This window comes from Anolis carolinensis, chromosome 2 (genome assembly GCF_035594765.1).
Source record: "Anolis carolinensis isolate JA03-04 chromosome 2, rAnoCar3.1.pri, whole genome shotgun sequence".
In the NCBI taxonomy this organism is placed as follows: Eukaryota; Metazoa; Chordata; class Lepidosauria; order Squamata; family Dactyloidae; genus Anolis; species Anolis carolinensis.
In genome coordinates, this window is record NC_085842.1 from 277126811 (window position 1) to 277143728 (window position 16918).

The 16918-nt window shown below is 35.6% G+C and overlaps 1 protein-coding gene across 12 annotated transcripts in view; it reads left to right on the forward strand.

The window, feature by feature from the left end:
* mctp1 (multiple C2 and transmembrane domain containing 1) overlaps nt 1-16918 on the forward strand; it is a 269865-nt gene that overhangs the window by 79628 nt on the left and 173319 nt on the right. For 11 of the 12 annotated variants that reach the window (XR_010003922.1, XR_010003923.1, XM_062974224.1 and 8 more), the window contains exon 2: nt 13300-13414. Coding sequence is in view for 10 of the 12 variants with exons in the window: in XM_062974224.1 (XP_062830294.1) it covers nt 13300-13414 (115 nt within the window). In the remaining 2 variants the exon portion in view is untranslated. Of the gene's footprint in view, nt 1-1047; nt 1227-13299; nt 13415-16918 lie in introns of those variants that run through there. The other variant, XM_062974223.1, reaches the window with a different exon arrangement.

A 16918-nucleotide genomic window follows, 5' to 3' on the forward strand; every position in this document is an offset into this window, starting at 1 on the left:
TGTCTCATCTACAAAAAATCCTTTGCAAGTAATCCTGGAACCCCGCCTTACTTCTGAAGTCAGAGTGTGTGTGGTTTTTCCTGAATCCAACTCATGCTCCATTATGAAGAACTGTTAGCTCCTATTTTGTTAGCCAATTCAATTCTTTCTGCATAACAGAATTCATCTTTTCTTTCCATAAGTTTAGTGAGTTATTAATTGCCATGATCAAGAGATCAGAAGCAATTACAAATCTTAACATACCCTCAGAATCCCTTCCTAGCTCATGTGAAGTGTAGTGTAGCATTACAAATGCCAACATTAACATTGATTATGGCTAGAAAAGTTACAGATGTAATGCTATGCCATCTTGAAGGTTGACAGGGCATGGATTTTCCTGGAAGACAAACAGAAGGAGCACTCTGCTAAAATTATCTTTAACTATAGTTGAAAGATTGACTGTAATACGTGTACCCCAAGGTTTAAAAGTAGGGTAGCAAGGAAGAAAACTTTTAAGTGTAAAATATTGGCATCCAATTAATATCTATAACGTTTTACATGTAACTATTTGAAAAAAGTCTTTGTGCAGATACATATATTCAGCTCTTCACCTTTCCAATGAGTAGTTCAAACCATTTTCTTCTCTTCTAATATCCATGTGCCTTTCCGTTTTAATGTCTTTTTAATTATTGGATATGCTTTCCTTTCCCCTGCTGGTACAACTTCAGCATTTGTTAACATTAAGCCATTATTTGCAAGTGATTTGAACAGTGTTAAGGCAACTGACCATGTGTGCTATGGTGTTGGGTGTGTGTTTTGTGTGTCTCAGTCCTCTTGCATTCTTGCTATCATGTGCATTGTGGTTTGTTAATGCTGTGTTCTTACACAGCTTTTGAAAAGATACAAGAGAACTGTTTTGAATTTAATTATCCAGTGTTCGGAGATGCTGTAAGATGTAGTACAGTGAGATAAGAGATTAGTTGACCGAGTCACATCCTTTTTACTCTGTGAAGCAACTGTATTCACACTCTATATGGTTTCCTATTACGGTCACTCCCAGTGGCTGCAATTCAGAGCAGCAAGTCATGTACTAAGAAGCCGTTGCTTAGCTGGAGATAAACAGTGTTGTTCGTTGCCGGTCCTGTTATAGGACCAATTTCAAGCGTGAATGGATGTACATGAAGCCAAAGATAATTTGCTTCTCCAAACTGAGACAAGAGAAAATGGTGCAACTGGGCCATAATAAGGTAATTTTTAAATTTTCCCTCCCTTCCCCAACCCTTATTGCTTTTACATTACATTACTGATTTTAGCAAGACTATCTGTGGGGTGATTTAGTATGACATATGCACTGTTGGTTTTGTTAAATAAACATAAGAGCAAAAGACTAACCTTAAAGGTGGTGCTAGTGAAAATATATTTAAAATATGAATTAATGTTTTAATAGATATCCTAGTAAATCTGTAAGAGGAACACCAGAAGGTACCTGTATATCGTATCTTATATCATATTTACAATGTTCTCGCTGTATGTAAGTTAAAATATATAGATTTAAGCAGGCTTTTCTTACTGCAAATTGAAAGAGGTCTTCCACAGCTCAAATGATAAAAAGTAGTAAAATATTAAATCCTATCTTCTTCCTATGCTAAGGGAGTTGAAAGTATTGGGATGCTCTGTGTAATCCCACTTCCCTAGGAGAATATATACCTTTGAATTTAATGAACAATATGATGTATAAGAATGCACTGCGAACATATATCAGCCCCTATATATGTATTTAATATGGTGTAGTGGGCAAACTATTAGTATTACAGACAGAAAACAAGCATCTGAGATGTTTATATTTTCACAAAATCAAAATGTATGCTACTGGATACTGTATGCAAACTTGTTTCTATAATTGGCAGGACATGGGATCATGTTGTTTTAGGACTATGCAAACAAAGCTGCTGGATGTTTTCAAATCAATTTTGTTTGGCTTCCGAATGTGTTGCATTTAAGAGTTTACCACTTTGTGGCATCTTGGATGTTAAAACAGCATTAGCAAAATCCAGTTACCTTGCTTAAAACATGTTTACAAAGACAGGGCATGCTGTCTATTTGAAAGTAATAGAGAGATTTAAAAATACAATTAACCAGTTTATTCTAGATTTAACACCAATAAAACTGACACCCACCTTTTCTAGATGATAAAATATTAATCAGTCTTGAACATTTATCTTTAGCCATCTTCCTGTACCAATTTTTAAAAATGCTTATTTCTCTTACTTTATTGAGAGGCACTGTTAATCATAGGAGCTGGTAAAGTGAGATTTGCAGAATCTCATGAGATTTGATTAAAAGCATGGGATCCAATGATCACAGACTCAGACTCTGCCAAAAAGCTTCATTTTTCTTCTGAAGAAAAAAGGATGTAACGAAATGCGTGCAACATATTTTCTGTTTGTGTTAATGATGATGAAAGACTTTGACACATTATTATGTAAGAGTTCTGCAGCAGTCCTGAATGCATTGGTCAGCAGAACTGTTAAGAAGCTCTTAGCTAGGGTTTTAGACTTTCTAAAGGTAATGGCTAATTCAAGCTTTGGAGGAGTTAACTTTCTTGGGTTTTTTAAATTAGAAGATGCTGCTATACTTTTCAGTGCAACGATCCAGTCTAATTTTATGGTGTTTTCAAACAGAATGTGATAAGTTGATTTACATCAAAATGTTTGGTTTGTGCACAATACTGTGATCATTAGTGGGATTGAGTTTATATGCCAGATCTAAATACAATTTATCATCCAAATCCATTAGAAAAAAGAGGAAATACAACATTTGTAGTTTTGCCGTAATGATATTGCTAATAAAAATTGGAGTCTCTTTATGGGTGATTTACAAATACTGTATGGCCCATTCTTTCATATGTTCTTGTAATGATGCAAGAAACCTGGAACATATATTGTAGATATGGCCGACTCTTTAGGCCAGTGGTTCTCAACCTGTGGGTCCCCAGATGTTTTGGCCTTCAACTCTCAGAAATCCTAATAGCTGGTAGACTGGCTGGGATTTCTGGAAGTTGTAGGCCAAAACACCTGGGGACCCACAGGTTGAGAACCAGTGCTTTAGGCCCTGTTCTCTCTGTCTTATCACCCACCCAAGAAGAGTAGAAATAGGTGAATGGGATCCAACTTGATGGTTCTGTCCTTTGACTATTGCAGTTTCCAAGGGTACTAAGATGTGGGTTGTGTTCACAGACAAACAGTTTGTGTGTTGTTGCGATCAAGACCAGTATCCAATATAATTTTAATAGTAGAACCCTGTACTTGTGGACATTGAGTTTCAAAGTATGTGTCAGGGGAAGAATCCAACCTGAAGTATAGATGCGTAACGAGATGTACAATCACTTGTGTAGGTGTTGTATACTTGCAGAACCACAAGAAGTACAATACTGCTCAGGCAATGGGAGAAACCAAAGGAGCTTGACTGGTGTGCTGTTCTTCTAAACATACATTACATTTGGGTTTAGAACAAGGCATGTAAATACAATAAACTAATCCAAATGCACACTAAATATCAACTCCTTGGGTAGAGCAAAACATATTGTTCCAACATAAATATTACATGTTGGTACTTCTGGGGCTCAAATATGAATATATTTTGCAGAAACATGTCCAGCATTTTCTTTAACTCTAACCAACAATTCGATAACATTAACATGGATGTTGCTAGTTTATTCAGATTTATCTGGAGTAGGAATAGCTACGTGTTTCTTGTTTGTCACTTTCTCTTCAGAACATAGAGCATCATAAATTTAAATAAAAATAAGTATATGCTCATATTAGTGTGTGGGTCATCATGCTGTAAAACCGTGTCTCTCTTTGAGTGTCTAAGGACTACAGAAGTGGATAATGGTCTTATTTGCAATGTAAGTATTAAGAGAAGGAAGAAATTTTGAATGATCTCAGTGTCCTACAAATATGAAAATAAGTACAAGAAAGTTGAACCATGTAGCTGCTAGATTTTTCCAAGTGCCACTTTTGCAATGGTGTTCTTGTTTAGATTTAAAAGCAATACCATTGCAATTCTACCATTGTTTACTATTGTAAAGGGGTGGGGGGAAATAGGCTAGTAGGGTACAAGTTACTAAAAATAAGGGAGATGTTGACAAGCTGGAATGTGTCCAGAGGAGGGCATCTAAAATGATCAAAGGTCTGGAGAACAAGCCCTATGAGGAGCGATTTAAAGAGCTAGGCATGTTTGGTCTGCAGAAGAGAAGGCTGAGAGGAAACATAATGATGGCCATGTAGAAATATGTTAGGGGAAGTCATAGGAAGCTTGTTTTCTGCTGCCCTGGAGACTAGGACACGAAACAATGGCTTCAAACTACATGAAAGGAGATTCCACCTGAACATTAGGAAGAACTTCCTCACAGTGTTCAGCAGTGGAACTCTCTGCTCCGTAGTGTGGTGGAGAGGCTCCTTCTTTGGAAGCTTTTAAGCAGAGGCTGTTCTTTCTCTAAAATGCAGCAAAATATATACTTTTATTTGCAAAAGAAAAAGCATCCCGACATTCATTGCTCTGAACCTGCCAATAGTATCTTTTCATCTCTCTTTTAGACAATAAGACCTGTCATAGAAGGATCTGTCAGTTGACTTATCCCTTAGATTTAACATCTTCATTCATCCGGTGTTCTACCATGAAAATCTCAACATTTTTCCGCTTTGGGGCCTACAGTAATTTAGGCACTTTAATCGTATACTGCAATATCTTCTCACGTTGTTTCTTAGGATTATCTTAAAGCCCTTGGTATTTTCAGGATTCTTCCATGCTTGGGTTTTGTGGAATGTAAACAGCTCTTGATATTGTGTAGGGCTGTTGCCAACAAAGCTTAAGGAATGGATGTTTCAAAAGTTAATGTGAATTGTGCCTCATTAGGTTGGGGCCTTAGAGGCAAAGAGCTTTGTAATATGATATTGATTAGCTTTTGCCATTGGGAGAGGATTACAGAACTTCAGCTGCAAGTTCAGGGAATTCTCCTTTGTAGCTGATAATTATTTTTCAGTCCATATCGTAACCACACAGAAGGTTATCAGAGATTTTGACACAAAACAAATTATTTTTTATGATTGCAATAGAGTATCATGTAATATTGTACAATGTAAAGAGAAGCAGAATACAAAACAATTTAAAGAGGAGCAGATCAGGTCAAAAAATAAGTCTTCTATGTGACTGTTTGGTCATGAAAACTGAAGAGGTAACTTTTTCCTCTTGGTAATTCAGGCGGAAGGCACTGGTATCTAATAATTAAATTCATAGCAATTTTAAGGAATTGTTCAGTAAAACTAATGAATAAAAGGATAGTAAGCCCAAGGCAATAATTGTAGTAGGATTGGCATTCATTTGCCTCTGCCCTGTTCTACTCTTTTATACAAAAGAAAATCTTATTCCACTAATGGAATTTGTCTCTAAACAGAACTTTGCTTCACAATAAATCTCTAGGCAACCTTCATTATTCAAGTTCAATCACATTTTATGTACTAGCAGAACTTCCCTTACCTTTATAATTTTGTAGTCCATTCTAAATAGGAAAACCAATCAGGAATAGAAATCTCCATGTTAGAATTATGATGAAGGAGATGAGAACTGCACACACAAAATCAATATTTTAAAATAAATGTTGCTCCTCAGAGCAGACCCAGACATTAAGAAGAAAGTATGTAACAAATTTGTTATTGCTCCTTTCTTAGACAGGTAGTTGATCAATAGACTAGAAAGACTGGCTGATGAAATTTTAGGAGAAATGAGAATTTACACTGGAATGAAACCTCAGTTGAACATTTGGAGCATTGCACTGTTTGCTGATGGGACTCTCTGTATGTACACATGTGTACTCTTATGAAGAAAAGGCAATTCTGCACACTTGGCGAGATGGAGGTAGAGTGAGAAAGCAGGGTTTTTTTCTGAAACTCTCATAAAAGCTCAGAGCCATTCTTGAAGTTGTTAGGAAAGAGTATAGACTCTATAGACCTGACTGTTCAGTATCTCCACTTTTGCTTTCCTCCACTGTTCATAACTAAATCAAGTGTTGTAGTAATGCCATAGGTTTCCAGTCTAGTCTTATCCAAAGAAATCTAAGCATTGGATATTTCCAATGCTGGACTATAACATCCCACCAAGAATCATTGTTGATGATGGTGGAGTAAGGGATATTTTTCCAACAGCATGCAGTTTTAGTCCATGTCTACAGCATAGTTATATACTGAAAAGCTGGTGTGTAAAATTGTAATAGTCTTTAAAAGCAGCAAAATATAACTAGTTTTTATTTACTTAAATTACCAAATTTAAGTCTCTAGATATAGAATAGCATGTTATAAAGGTACCTTAAACTAATATTACTCAAAATGGTTGTAACTGGCCTAACTAGTCTGATTCAGAAGGTATGGCTGACAGACCATGGCATGTTTCTGAAAAATAATGTTTGCAATTATATGGTAATGGTCCATGGCACACTGGTGGAAAATAAACATCTGCCACTCCCTCATATCAGATACCTTAAGAAAGGCTACTTTAAACCATTATAAGCCCGAGCTTACATTTGGTTTTTTCAGGTTGAACTTTCAAACAAAATTATTTTCTTTATCTAGAATTATAGATGTTGCAATCAAGTTGAAGTGCAATTTAAACATGAATTGCATCTATGGGATAGACAGAGATAAAATAATGATAGTAAAAATAATCCCTTATTCAAAAATCTGAAATATTCTATAAACCACTTTTTACTGTTGACTTGTTAAGATATTAATTGGTATATTTGTGCTATGAATAGGCACTGGAATTTGTCTTTATCCTATTGGGTCAAGTCCATTAGATAATGCCTCTAGTTGTGTGGAAATCCATTCCAAATAAGAGGAACAATAGAAATACATTTCAGATCCTCTACTGTGAGTAGGTACAACTTTAATTGCTGACTTTACCTTAAAGCAATGTTTCTCAACCTGTGGGTCCCCAGTTGTTTTGGCCTAAAACTCCCAGAAATCCCAGCCAGTTTACCAGCTGTTAGGATTTCTGGGAGTTGGAGGCCAAAACATCTGGGGACCCACAGGTTGAGATCCACTGCCTTGAAACACAACTATACAGTTAAAGAAAACCTAACTGAATCATGGTAATAGTAACTAGAAAGGCATGGCTGTTTACTTGTTTTTAAACACACCTGTTTTGTGGAGAAGAAAATATTTAAAATATTCTATCTACTAATTTAGGCAGTGCCCTTTAGTAGCTTTCCTTCAACTATTTTTCTTTTAGAAGGTTTGGATTGCAACCCCCATTTTCCACGACTTCTGGCCATATTAGGATTGATAGGAAGAGGAGTACAAGTACTACAGGTTGAGAAAGGCTACTGCTATTTTCCACGATCAGACACATCCTAAGAAATACTGTTATAATTCTTCAATTTTTGGTCAAGCCTGTTTAGGCTGCAATCCATGTAATTAGAGGGAAAAATATCCACAGTGAACACAGTAGGATATATTTTTGAATATACAAATACATACAATTGTACTGGTAACGTACCCTTGTAGGGAATAATTTGTTCTTTAAAATAATAATTGAAATTAGTAACATCTTACATATTTTATTAACCTTTTAAAATAAATCATTTTATAATGGATTTCCAAATGAAATGGTAAATCAAGTTTACATAAAGTCCAAAACTGATATAAATTGAGTCTCATTATGCAATATATCGGAATTTGTGGTGCCTAACAAAGTTTGTACCAAACACATACGTAAAAGTTAACACTTGCAGTAGGCTACTGACAGATGTTAGATGGACTAGTGTGTTGCAGCTGTTGTGTGTGCCCTGAACTTAATGGAGTTGTGAAATAAAGGGATTTTTATAAAGGCAAGCATTATAGATTGAACACCCTTTTCCAGGATGGCAAATTTTGAAATTATCAAAAATTGTCAACTTAGGTGACTGAAATAGTGATACTTTTCTTCCTTGGTTTCGTGTATAACATTATTTAAAATGTTGTGTATAAAATTGCCTCTGGGCGATGTGCATAAGATGTATATGAAACATCAATAAATTTGTATTTTGACTTGGGCTCCGTTTCACGAATTCTCATTATGTAAAAATACAAATGCATTATATACAAATACAAATAGAGACGTTGCATAACCGGGGGGGGATCCAAAACACTTTTCAGATAAGGGAGATTCAATCTTTTCGAGTTTATTATTGCATTACCATTTGTGTTCGGAAACTGGTGGTTATTGGCGCTACAGTAGAGTCTCACTTATCCAACATAAACGGGCCGGCAGAATGTTGGATAAGCAAATATGTTGGATAATAAGGAGGCATTAAGGAAAAGCCTATTAAATCAAATTAGGTTATGATTTTACAAATTAAGCACCAAAACATCATGTTATAAAACAAATTTGACAGAAAAAGTAGTTCAATACACAGTAATGCTATGTAGTAATTACTGTATTTACAAATTTAACACCAAAATATCATGATATACTGAAAACATTGACTACAAAAATGCGTTGGATAATCCAGAACATTGGATAAGTGAGACTCTACTGTATATCAGTGGAGCAATGAATCTATTTGGACAGCTTTAAAAGAACCATACAAAGTTCTGAACCTATTCAGGAGTAAATCCCAAATTACCCCATGGAATAGATTCACCCCTGCACTGGCATAGGAGCCATCAGGTGCCAGCATTTGGGGGAAAAGAGTGAAAACAAGCCTATGTTCTAATATTCTCATTATTCAGATGATAAATCAAGCTATTAGTAGACTGCCCCAAAAATAAAGTTTTCTGTAGTCAATAATGTGATATACTCACTTTACTAATCAATTGTAGAATTCTTAAAATACCTTGATTTTGTGGATTTTTAAGACCTGTTTTACAATATCCAGTAAGCAAATGTCATTTTTAGGTAAGACCTCATCAGGATAAATTGGACCATCAGGACTCAACAACCACCCAACAAACATGATTCCACCCAGATGCACCTAGTTTCTTGGAAGGACTCACAATAGACACAAGATTTCAAATCCATAAATGACAGTTTGTTAAATTCCCCACCCCACCTCTGATCAGCTCAGAGGCAGAAGTAGACTCATGCCTCATTCAGTGAGGCACCCTCCAGGACCAATGGGAACAGCATGGCAATTTTCAATTGTTCTGTATTACTTCTTTCTGTTGAACATACCATGCATAAACCCAAGTGTTCATAGTTGGGGTATGTCAGTGCTTTGGAGTGCTTTCTCCGCTGGCTCTGAGAATACAGTAAACATCTGGTTTTGCCTTCTACCCATCTGTGTCTGATTTGGCTTTCTGGATAAGCTAGACACTCTGGGCTTCCAAACCTGTGATTTTAGCAGAAATGAAATCACGTATCAGTGATTAAATAAAATATTGTGTTGTGAAATTTTAAAGAATTATACAGCATATGCTTGAGGGTTATTTAAAATGATGTTAACTATAGATTAAGTAACTAATTTGATTTGAATTTTCATGCATAATAGAGCTCGCATATTTACCCTATCAGGGCCAGTGTCCGCAATGCTTTTAATACAAGGATTTACCATATGTCTGATAAGATTGCCAGCAAAAATGCTAATAACATTTACAAAAACCACTTAGTCCTATAATAGAGACTTCATTATTTTCTGTGGTCTAACTTTAATCATATTGCCCTAATACAACCTGGAACTCTGACTTAAGATATTTTTGCATGCAACAATTTTCCTCTATTAAGCTGACTTCTAAGAAAGCAAGTCTTAGTACTATACTAAAATGGGAAGTGCAGCTTGTATGTACTCCACTCTGGTAGCAAAACTGTTTTGTGTGTGTATGAGTATGTATGTATAGTCTTATATTTGGACCAAATCAGCTGTCTCCAGTTGTTATACCCTGTATAGTGATGAAATAGATAAGACAACATTCTAACATCATAGGTTTTATGTTGGTGATGTATTCTAAGAACAAATTAATCAGCAATTCATATGTCTCATTAATAAGAACTTGTTAGAGGGGTGAAATTATTTGCCCTTGTCAATAAATTTCCTTACCATAAAATTGCTAAGTAAGGATGAATTATATGAAATTCAAAGATATGGCTTGCTTATTTTAGTGTTAACCAGTTTGTCAGAGAACTAGTGCATTCTTTTGAAAAGGCAGAATGTACTATTTATTTGTTCTTAAGGTACTGCAATATACTTTGTTCAGATTTTGCCTGGTTTCATTGCAAATGCATTTCTTCTGAAAACATTTGGTGTGGTGTTGAATACATGCACTGTGGAAGTGTTATACAGTGGTTGTTGAATGCTAGACTGAAAAATGACTTCTCCTTCTCTGATTTACCATTGCCAGAACAAGTAGAAGTAGATCATTGTGTATTTCTCTTGAATATCTGCAAGACAGTTATCAGAATGTTTTTGCTCCCATTTCTATTGACAGTAGTTTAGCTTCTGATCCAGGTTTGTAGTTAATCTCAAGTATGATTGATGAAACAATGGTTTGGAAATAGGCTGGTTTCTAACCACCTGCAATTAAGATTAATCTCTCCTTGTCCAGACTTGTTTTATAGTGCAAACCACAAATTAAGCTGCGGTCGATCTGACTATCTGAAGGACCACATTCTCCCTTAAAAGTCTTCTTGGGCTTTTTAAGATCTTCCATCTAGACACCCTTACAGCCAGGACTCGTGAGACTGCATGAGAGAATGCCGATCCCAGTGTTTTGAACTCCCTTCCTAGAAAGACTAAGTTGTTATATTTCTTGTCTTATTTCTGTTTGAAGTTGAATTCTAGCAGGCAGCGAGAACCATCTGTTTATAAGAAAATTGTTTTTAATAATTTGCTGTATAATTTTTATTTTTTATTCTTTAGAATTGTTAATTATATAATTGTGTTATATCATTTATTACATAATGTAACTATACTGCACCCATTATTTTTTATCTATATGTGTTTGATTTTGATAATCTGCCTTGAGTTCCAGTTCTGGGGGAAAGGTGGGGTATAAATAAATACTACCATCACCAGCACCACCATCATTTAAAATGAAAACAAGAGTTTGTGAAAGGATGGTGGAGAGGAATTATATGAGCATAAGGACCACCATGGTCATTCTTTTAATGCAGTCTTGTCTTATTCTGAGTCTGAATCAGCTTTGTTTTGTTTCTCTAAAACATCGAATCCATTAAGATTGTAGACTTAAGGGGATTTTGATAAATCTTCCAATTAGAAAATTACTTCTTCAGCAGGATTTCTGTGCTTATTTAAGGTGTCTATTATGTGATAGGCTCCATAGTCACTGTCACTTTCAATAGCCTGATTTTCTCCCCCACTCCCACTTTCTCTGGTAGGTTCCAGTTTTCCTGAAAGAGTTGATATTTTTGTGTGCTGGTCATGTCATATGGAGAAAGCACCATATATGAATTAAATAAAACTACAGTAGAGTCTCACTTAACCAACATAAACGGGCCGGCAGAACGTGCCGTGAATATGTTGGATAATAAGGAAGGATTAAGGAAAAGCCTATTACACATCAAATTAGGTTATGATTTTACAAATTAAGCACCAAAACATCATGTTATGCAACAAATTTGACAGAAAAGGTAGTTCAATACACAGTAATGCTATGTAGTAATTACTGTATTTACGAATTTAGCACCAAAATATCACGATGTATTGAAAACATTGACTACAAAAATGCATTGGATAATCCAGAACATTGGATAAGTGAGACTCTACTGTACCATGATATTATTTATTAATGTGATACATATTCATGAATAATAGTTTTTAAAAACCCTGAAGTATACAGTGCAGATTATACAAGAGAACATAACTTGGACCCAAGCCATGTAGAGCTTTAAAGGTTATAACTAATACTTTGTATTTTGCCAAGAAACTAATCGCCAACCAGTGGAGTGACTTTAGTATAGGTGTGATATGCTCACTCCTAGATATTCTCATAACCCATCTGGCTACCTCATCATAAGAGAGTTTTGTTTTGAACTAATTTGAGTTTCCACACTCGGTAAAGAGTTAGCCCAATGTAAAGTGTGTTGCAGAAATCCAGCCTTGAGAAATCCATATATACAGTGTTCCCTCACTTATCGCAGGGGTTAGGTTCCAGGACTACCCGCAATAAGTGAAAATCCGTGAAGCAGGGGCACTATATTTATTTTAATATTTATACATTATTGTAGTAGTTATACACTATTTTAAGTCTTTATCAACCAATCGTGTGTTGATAAATCACCTCCTTCTCCTCCCGTTGCCACTTGGGCTCCTTTTCTCTCCCTTTGGCTTCTCCTTCCTCACTTCCTTAGGCTGTAAATTGTAATTTTTTATGATTTATAATAGTCTTTTAGAGTTTATTGAAAAACCGCGAAACAGCGAATCCGCGAAAAGTGAACCGCAAGGTAGTGAGGGAACACCACACACACACACACACACACACACACACACACTACAGTCAGCCTTCTTTATCCATGGGTTCAACTATCCACAGCTTGAAAATATTTCAATTCCCCTCCTCCACAAAAGCTGTTTAATATAAATACACCTTTGTCACTGCATATAATAGGACTTGAGAATTCACAGATTTTGGTATCCAAGGGGGTTCTTGATAACTGGGACTTATTTATTATAAATGTAGAAATTTTCCAGCATTATTTTTCAATTCTGAAGCCACGCAGACTGTAGTTTTAATGGGATCATAATAAAGTGTTCTTGGAAATTTGTACCTACATAGGGAAGACTTAAGGAATTCAAGACCTGAGTTTTGAGAAATCACATAATACTCATTAAACTTGATTTGATAATGTATGAACTCATCAATGAAGGTAGCAATATTTCTTATTTAAGAATCTCAGAAGTCAAACTGGCAGAATTCACACTGTCATACTAAGGATAACTCATTGGAAAAGACGCTACTGCATGGTAAAATTGAAGGCAGTAGGAAAAGAAGGAGACTACAGTAAAGTGGACTGAATCAATAAAAGAAGCCACAGCTCTAAGTTTGCAAGAACTGAGCAGGGTTTTTGATGATATTGAAGGACTTTCATTCATAGAGTCTTCTTAAGTTGAAGTTGATTTGAGGATACAGAACAATAATTCATTGTCATTTTAGTATTTCATCTACTTATGATTTTTCACAAACAGTATGGTAAAACATTCTTGATAACATGATAATTTAGCTTTTGTGAGAAATGTACTTGATCTATTAAAAGTTTCTGAGTATGAATTAGATTATTTATGAGAGGGTATTAAAAATACAGTATCTCATGGATATGTTTTCCTTTTTTCAGAGAACCAATCCTGCTGGAACAAGCAATTCAGAATTATCCCAGGCGGATCCTGGAATGTACCAGTTGGATATTACGTTAAAAAGTGGTCACAATTTAGCTGCTCGTGATCGGAGAGGTAAGACTGTAGCAGTAAAAACATTGTACCTATCTGAATGAAACAGCGAAAGTTTCTTGTTTGTTGTATCAAAAGTTTTGTTTTATTTTATGACTGTGTGTTGAATAGATACTGCTTGTGATATTTTTTCCCGGTCATGTTTATCTATATAAATCATATTCTTTATCTATGTAGATTATATTAGATTATAAATCATATGATTGAGATGTAAATTAGTATCAAATCTTATCTTAAATCTTTATAGATTGTACTTTGTAAATGTTCATAATTAATTGGACTTTGGTTAGCAAGTATAGAAAAATCTTTCATATGGATAGAGAGGCACAGTTTGCATAATGCTTAGCTAGCAATTGATTAGAATAAAGGCTGAAGTGTTGGCAAGTGTTTATTGCAATTAGTGGAGCGGTAGCTTAAACAAAATGGGATTTAGAATTTAAACTGTCAGGATTCTCTGAAAATAGAACTCGGTTTAATTTTTATATTGTACCTGTGCTTGCCACCTGCTCACTTTCTGCCACTTTTTTTGTTTGAGACATAATAATAGAACTTACTGAATATTGGAATTGACATGCACTGCAAGTTGTTACATAGGAACTATATTACTTAGATAACTTTTCAGATAATGGCAAGACAATCACAAAGCATAGATGAAACTGTTAGATGCTAAAGTTATAAAGACAATGATTACAGTATACATGGATGAAAAATAAATAGGAATATATGCTGAACTGAATAAAATATTGCATCAACCTCTGGTGATGAAACATATAGAAAGCATTTTGAGATATATATAATATATATAACAGGAGAATAATGGAATCTACCTTAACAAACAAGGAACATTTCCTACTTATGGGAACCCTAAAGCACACCTACCACAGGGCTATACTGGCAAGCTTTTTACAGAAAGGTTTTGCCTTTGCCCTCCTCTGTGGGTTTCCATGGCCTAGTCTCCAGCTCAATCATTTGCGCTGTATTGGTTCTCAGTTAACCAAGGACATAAAAATTCTGGTTAAAAAATAATTTATTTTGTATTTAGGTTTTTAACAAAGAATGTAAATACAAAATATATAAAAAAATTAAAATGCATAGGTATACAAAGTTAAGTCAAAGTATTTTAAAGAAAAACAAGCTCCAGCTGTGAATAAATCTAAATAGCTGTATGAAAGTATTTGTTCCAATGACTGGCAAAAATAAACTCAACTATAAATGATGGACAGCCAAGCTGCTTTGAAATAACTTGCTCCAGTGACTAGCAAACTGTTCATGATGACAAACCAAGATGGTTATTACCATAGCTGTTTCGTACAAAGTCTTCTGCAGTGAAAATTTTCAGTTTAAAAATGTTTCATGTCCCAGAGTCAGAACTACAAAAAACATGAGAAATATCACAGATATTGTCCATCCAAATGAAGTCTGAACAAATTTCAAAAATGTATGTTGATAAACAGCTTACTGCATGAGTTATTCCCAATTCAAACACCCTCTAATTTGACAGTGCTCCTAGATAAACAACATCTGTTAGCTGTAATGCTGAATCAAATGAAATAGTTCAAAGAAAACTTTGGAGCATAACATGAAAAGAAAACCACTCTTAATTTCTGTTCCATATTATATAATGCAAATGGTGTACATGGCGTATGTAGGTGGTAGCTACCATCATTGCTATCACAATGTGGTGATTAATATAATGTTTGCAGGCCGATGATACACAATTAATATAATAATATATTGCCTTTTCTTTTGGACTAATCATGCATTGTATGTAGGGGCAGAATTAAGAAATAAAAGCCGCATTGCTGATAAAAATGACAGTTCAGGTTTTCGCATTCCCTGTTATAAAATGTATTGCAAATAAACCCATGTTGACAAGATTAATGTTGATTTCCCTGTGACTAGTCGTATCGCTAGCTGGCTGCTGTTGGCAGATAATGACATAATTAGCACGTCCAGGTATCAGTGAACAGGATTTCAGCCATGCCATTCCACTGCTCACCATCTTGAGTTTCCTGTTCAGGGCTTCATGATCAATATGTGTCATGCTGGGATTTCAGCATCCTTTTTTATCTATGTCTTTTGTGGGCTGAAGGTAAAGGCCGGTTACATTAAAATCCTGGATTTCTGGGATGTTCTGGTTTCCTGTGAGCATTCATTTCTGAGGGTTTAAGGGAAATTATCTATCAGTGAAAAAGTTCGCCTATATATTTTTAATAGCTAGGCATCTCTTTCCTCCTCCTGCTCTTCCAGACACCCCACTCCATTTCTTGTTCTTCTTGGTTATCTTTCTTTTTGTTTTCACTGAATCAGCCTGTATTCCATGCCACCGAACACAATTTTTTGCCCTTTTTATTGGCCCGTTAAAAGCATTAACTTCATATGGATTGTGACTGTTGCTTTGGAAAACTCCGAGATTGTGCTTTTTATACCTTCTTCACTACAGAGCTAGTGTGGTGGTGTGTGTTAGACTCTGGAGACTATTATCTCTCGGGATGCCTTAGATTAGCCATAAATCTGAAATGACTTGAAGGCAAACAACAACTGAACAGTAGCCTCCATCAACATGAATTCCATTTTCACAGGAGAGTTTGAATCAGGAATAGAAGGATAATACAGATGGAAAGAAGGTATCAAATTCAAGTCTGTGTGATGCATACATGGAGTGAGGGAGTAAATTTTCCAAATTGCACCAGTTCCCTAATAGAGAGTAGTAATACCTACTGTTATAACTGCATAAAAATATTGTGTCTGGTTATCATCAGAATATGCAAAAAGCTGAAACATTTTGAAATACTGGACAATACAGTAAAACACAATAAAAACCCATTAAGTTCTGCCAGTGTTATTACGTTAATGATGAAGGCTAAGGCTGTGGGAGGATGGCAGTGAAAAGGTGGGAACAGCAAGAAGGAAAGGATGGATTGCCGTGGAAGTGGGAGGAGGAGTCTGGTGATGCCACCTGTTCCTCAAATGCCTGGCTTCCATTGGAGGAGGGGGACCACACAACTAAGGTAGCAAGAGAGGGCAGATTTAGGCAGTTGCCAGGGTGGAAAAAGCATGCTCATTTGTCATTGTCATTTCTTAAATCAAAACATTCAGACAGAAAATAAAAACAGTAAATATTAATTATATAGCCAATAAAGTAAGCATCTATATGTTGGTTCCACACACAGCACATGGTAGCATCCTAGTTTGAAACAAAATTACATATCTTCTAAATACCTTCTGCATTGCCAGCTCTCCAAACACTATAGCTCATATGAATTCCTCTTTTATGAACAACCCTATTTCTGGCCAGCCTCAGCTATGTCTTTTACAGATAGGCCTGTAAGTTATACCCTTTCTCTCATTATCTCCACCAGCATTCCCTTGGCTGTTTTTGGCTGGATTGCCCAAGCTTTTAAAATTTTGGTTTCATACATCCCGCCCCTCCCTTATCAACTCAGCTTCATGGGTTTCCTATGAGCATAGCCATACAGGGCCGCCAACCTCCTTCCTGCATTGGAG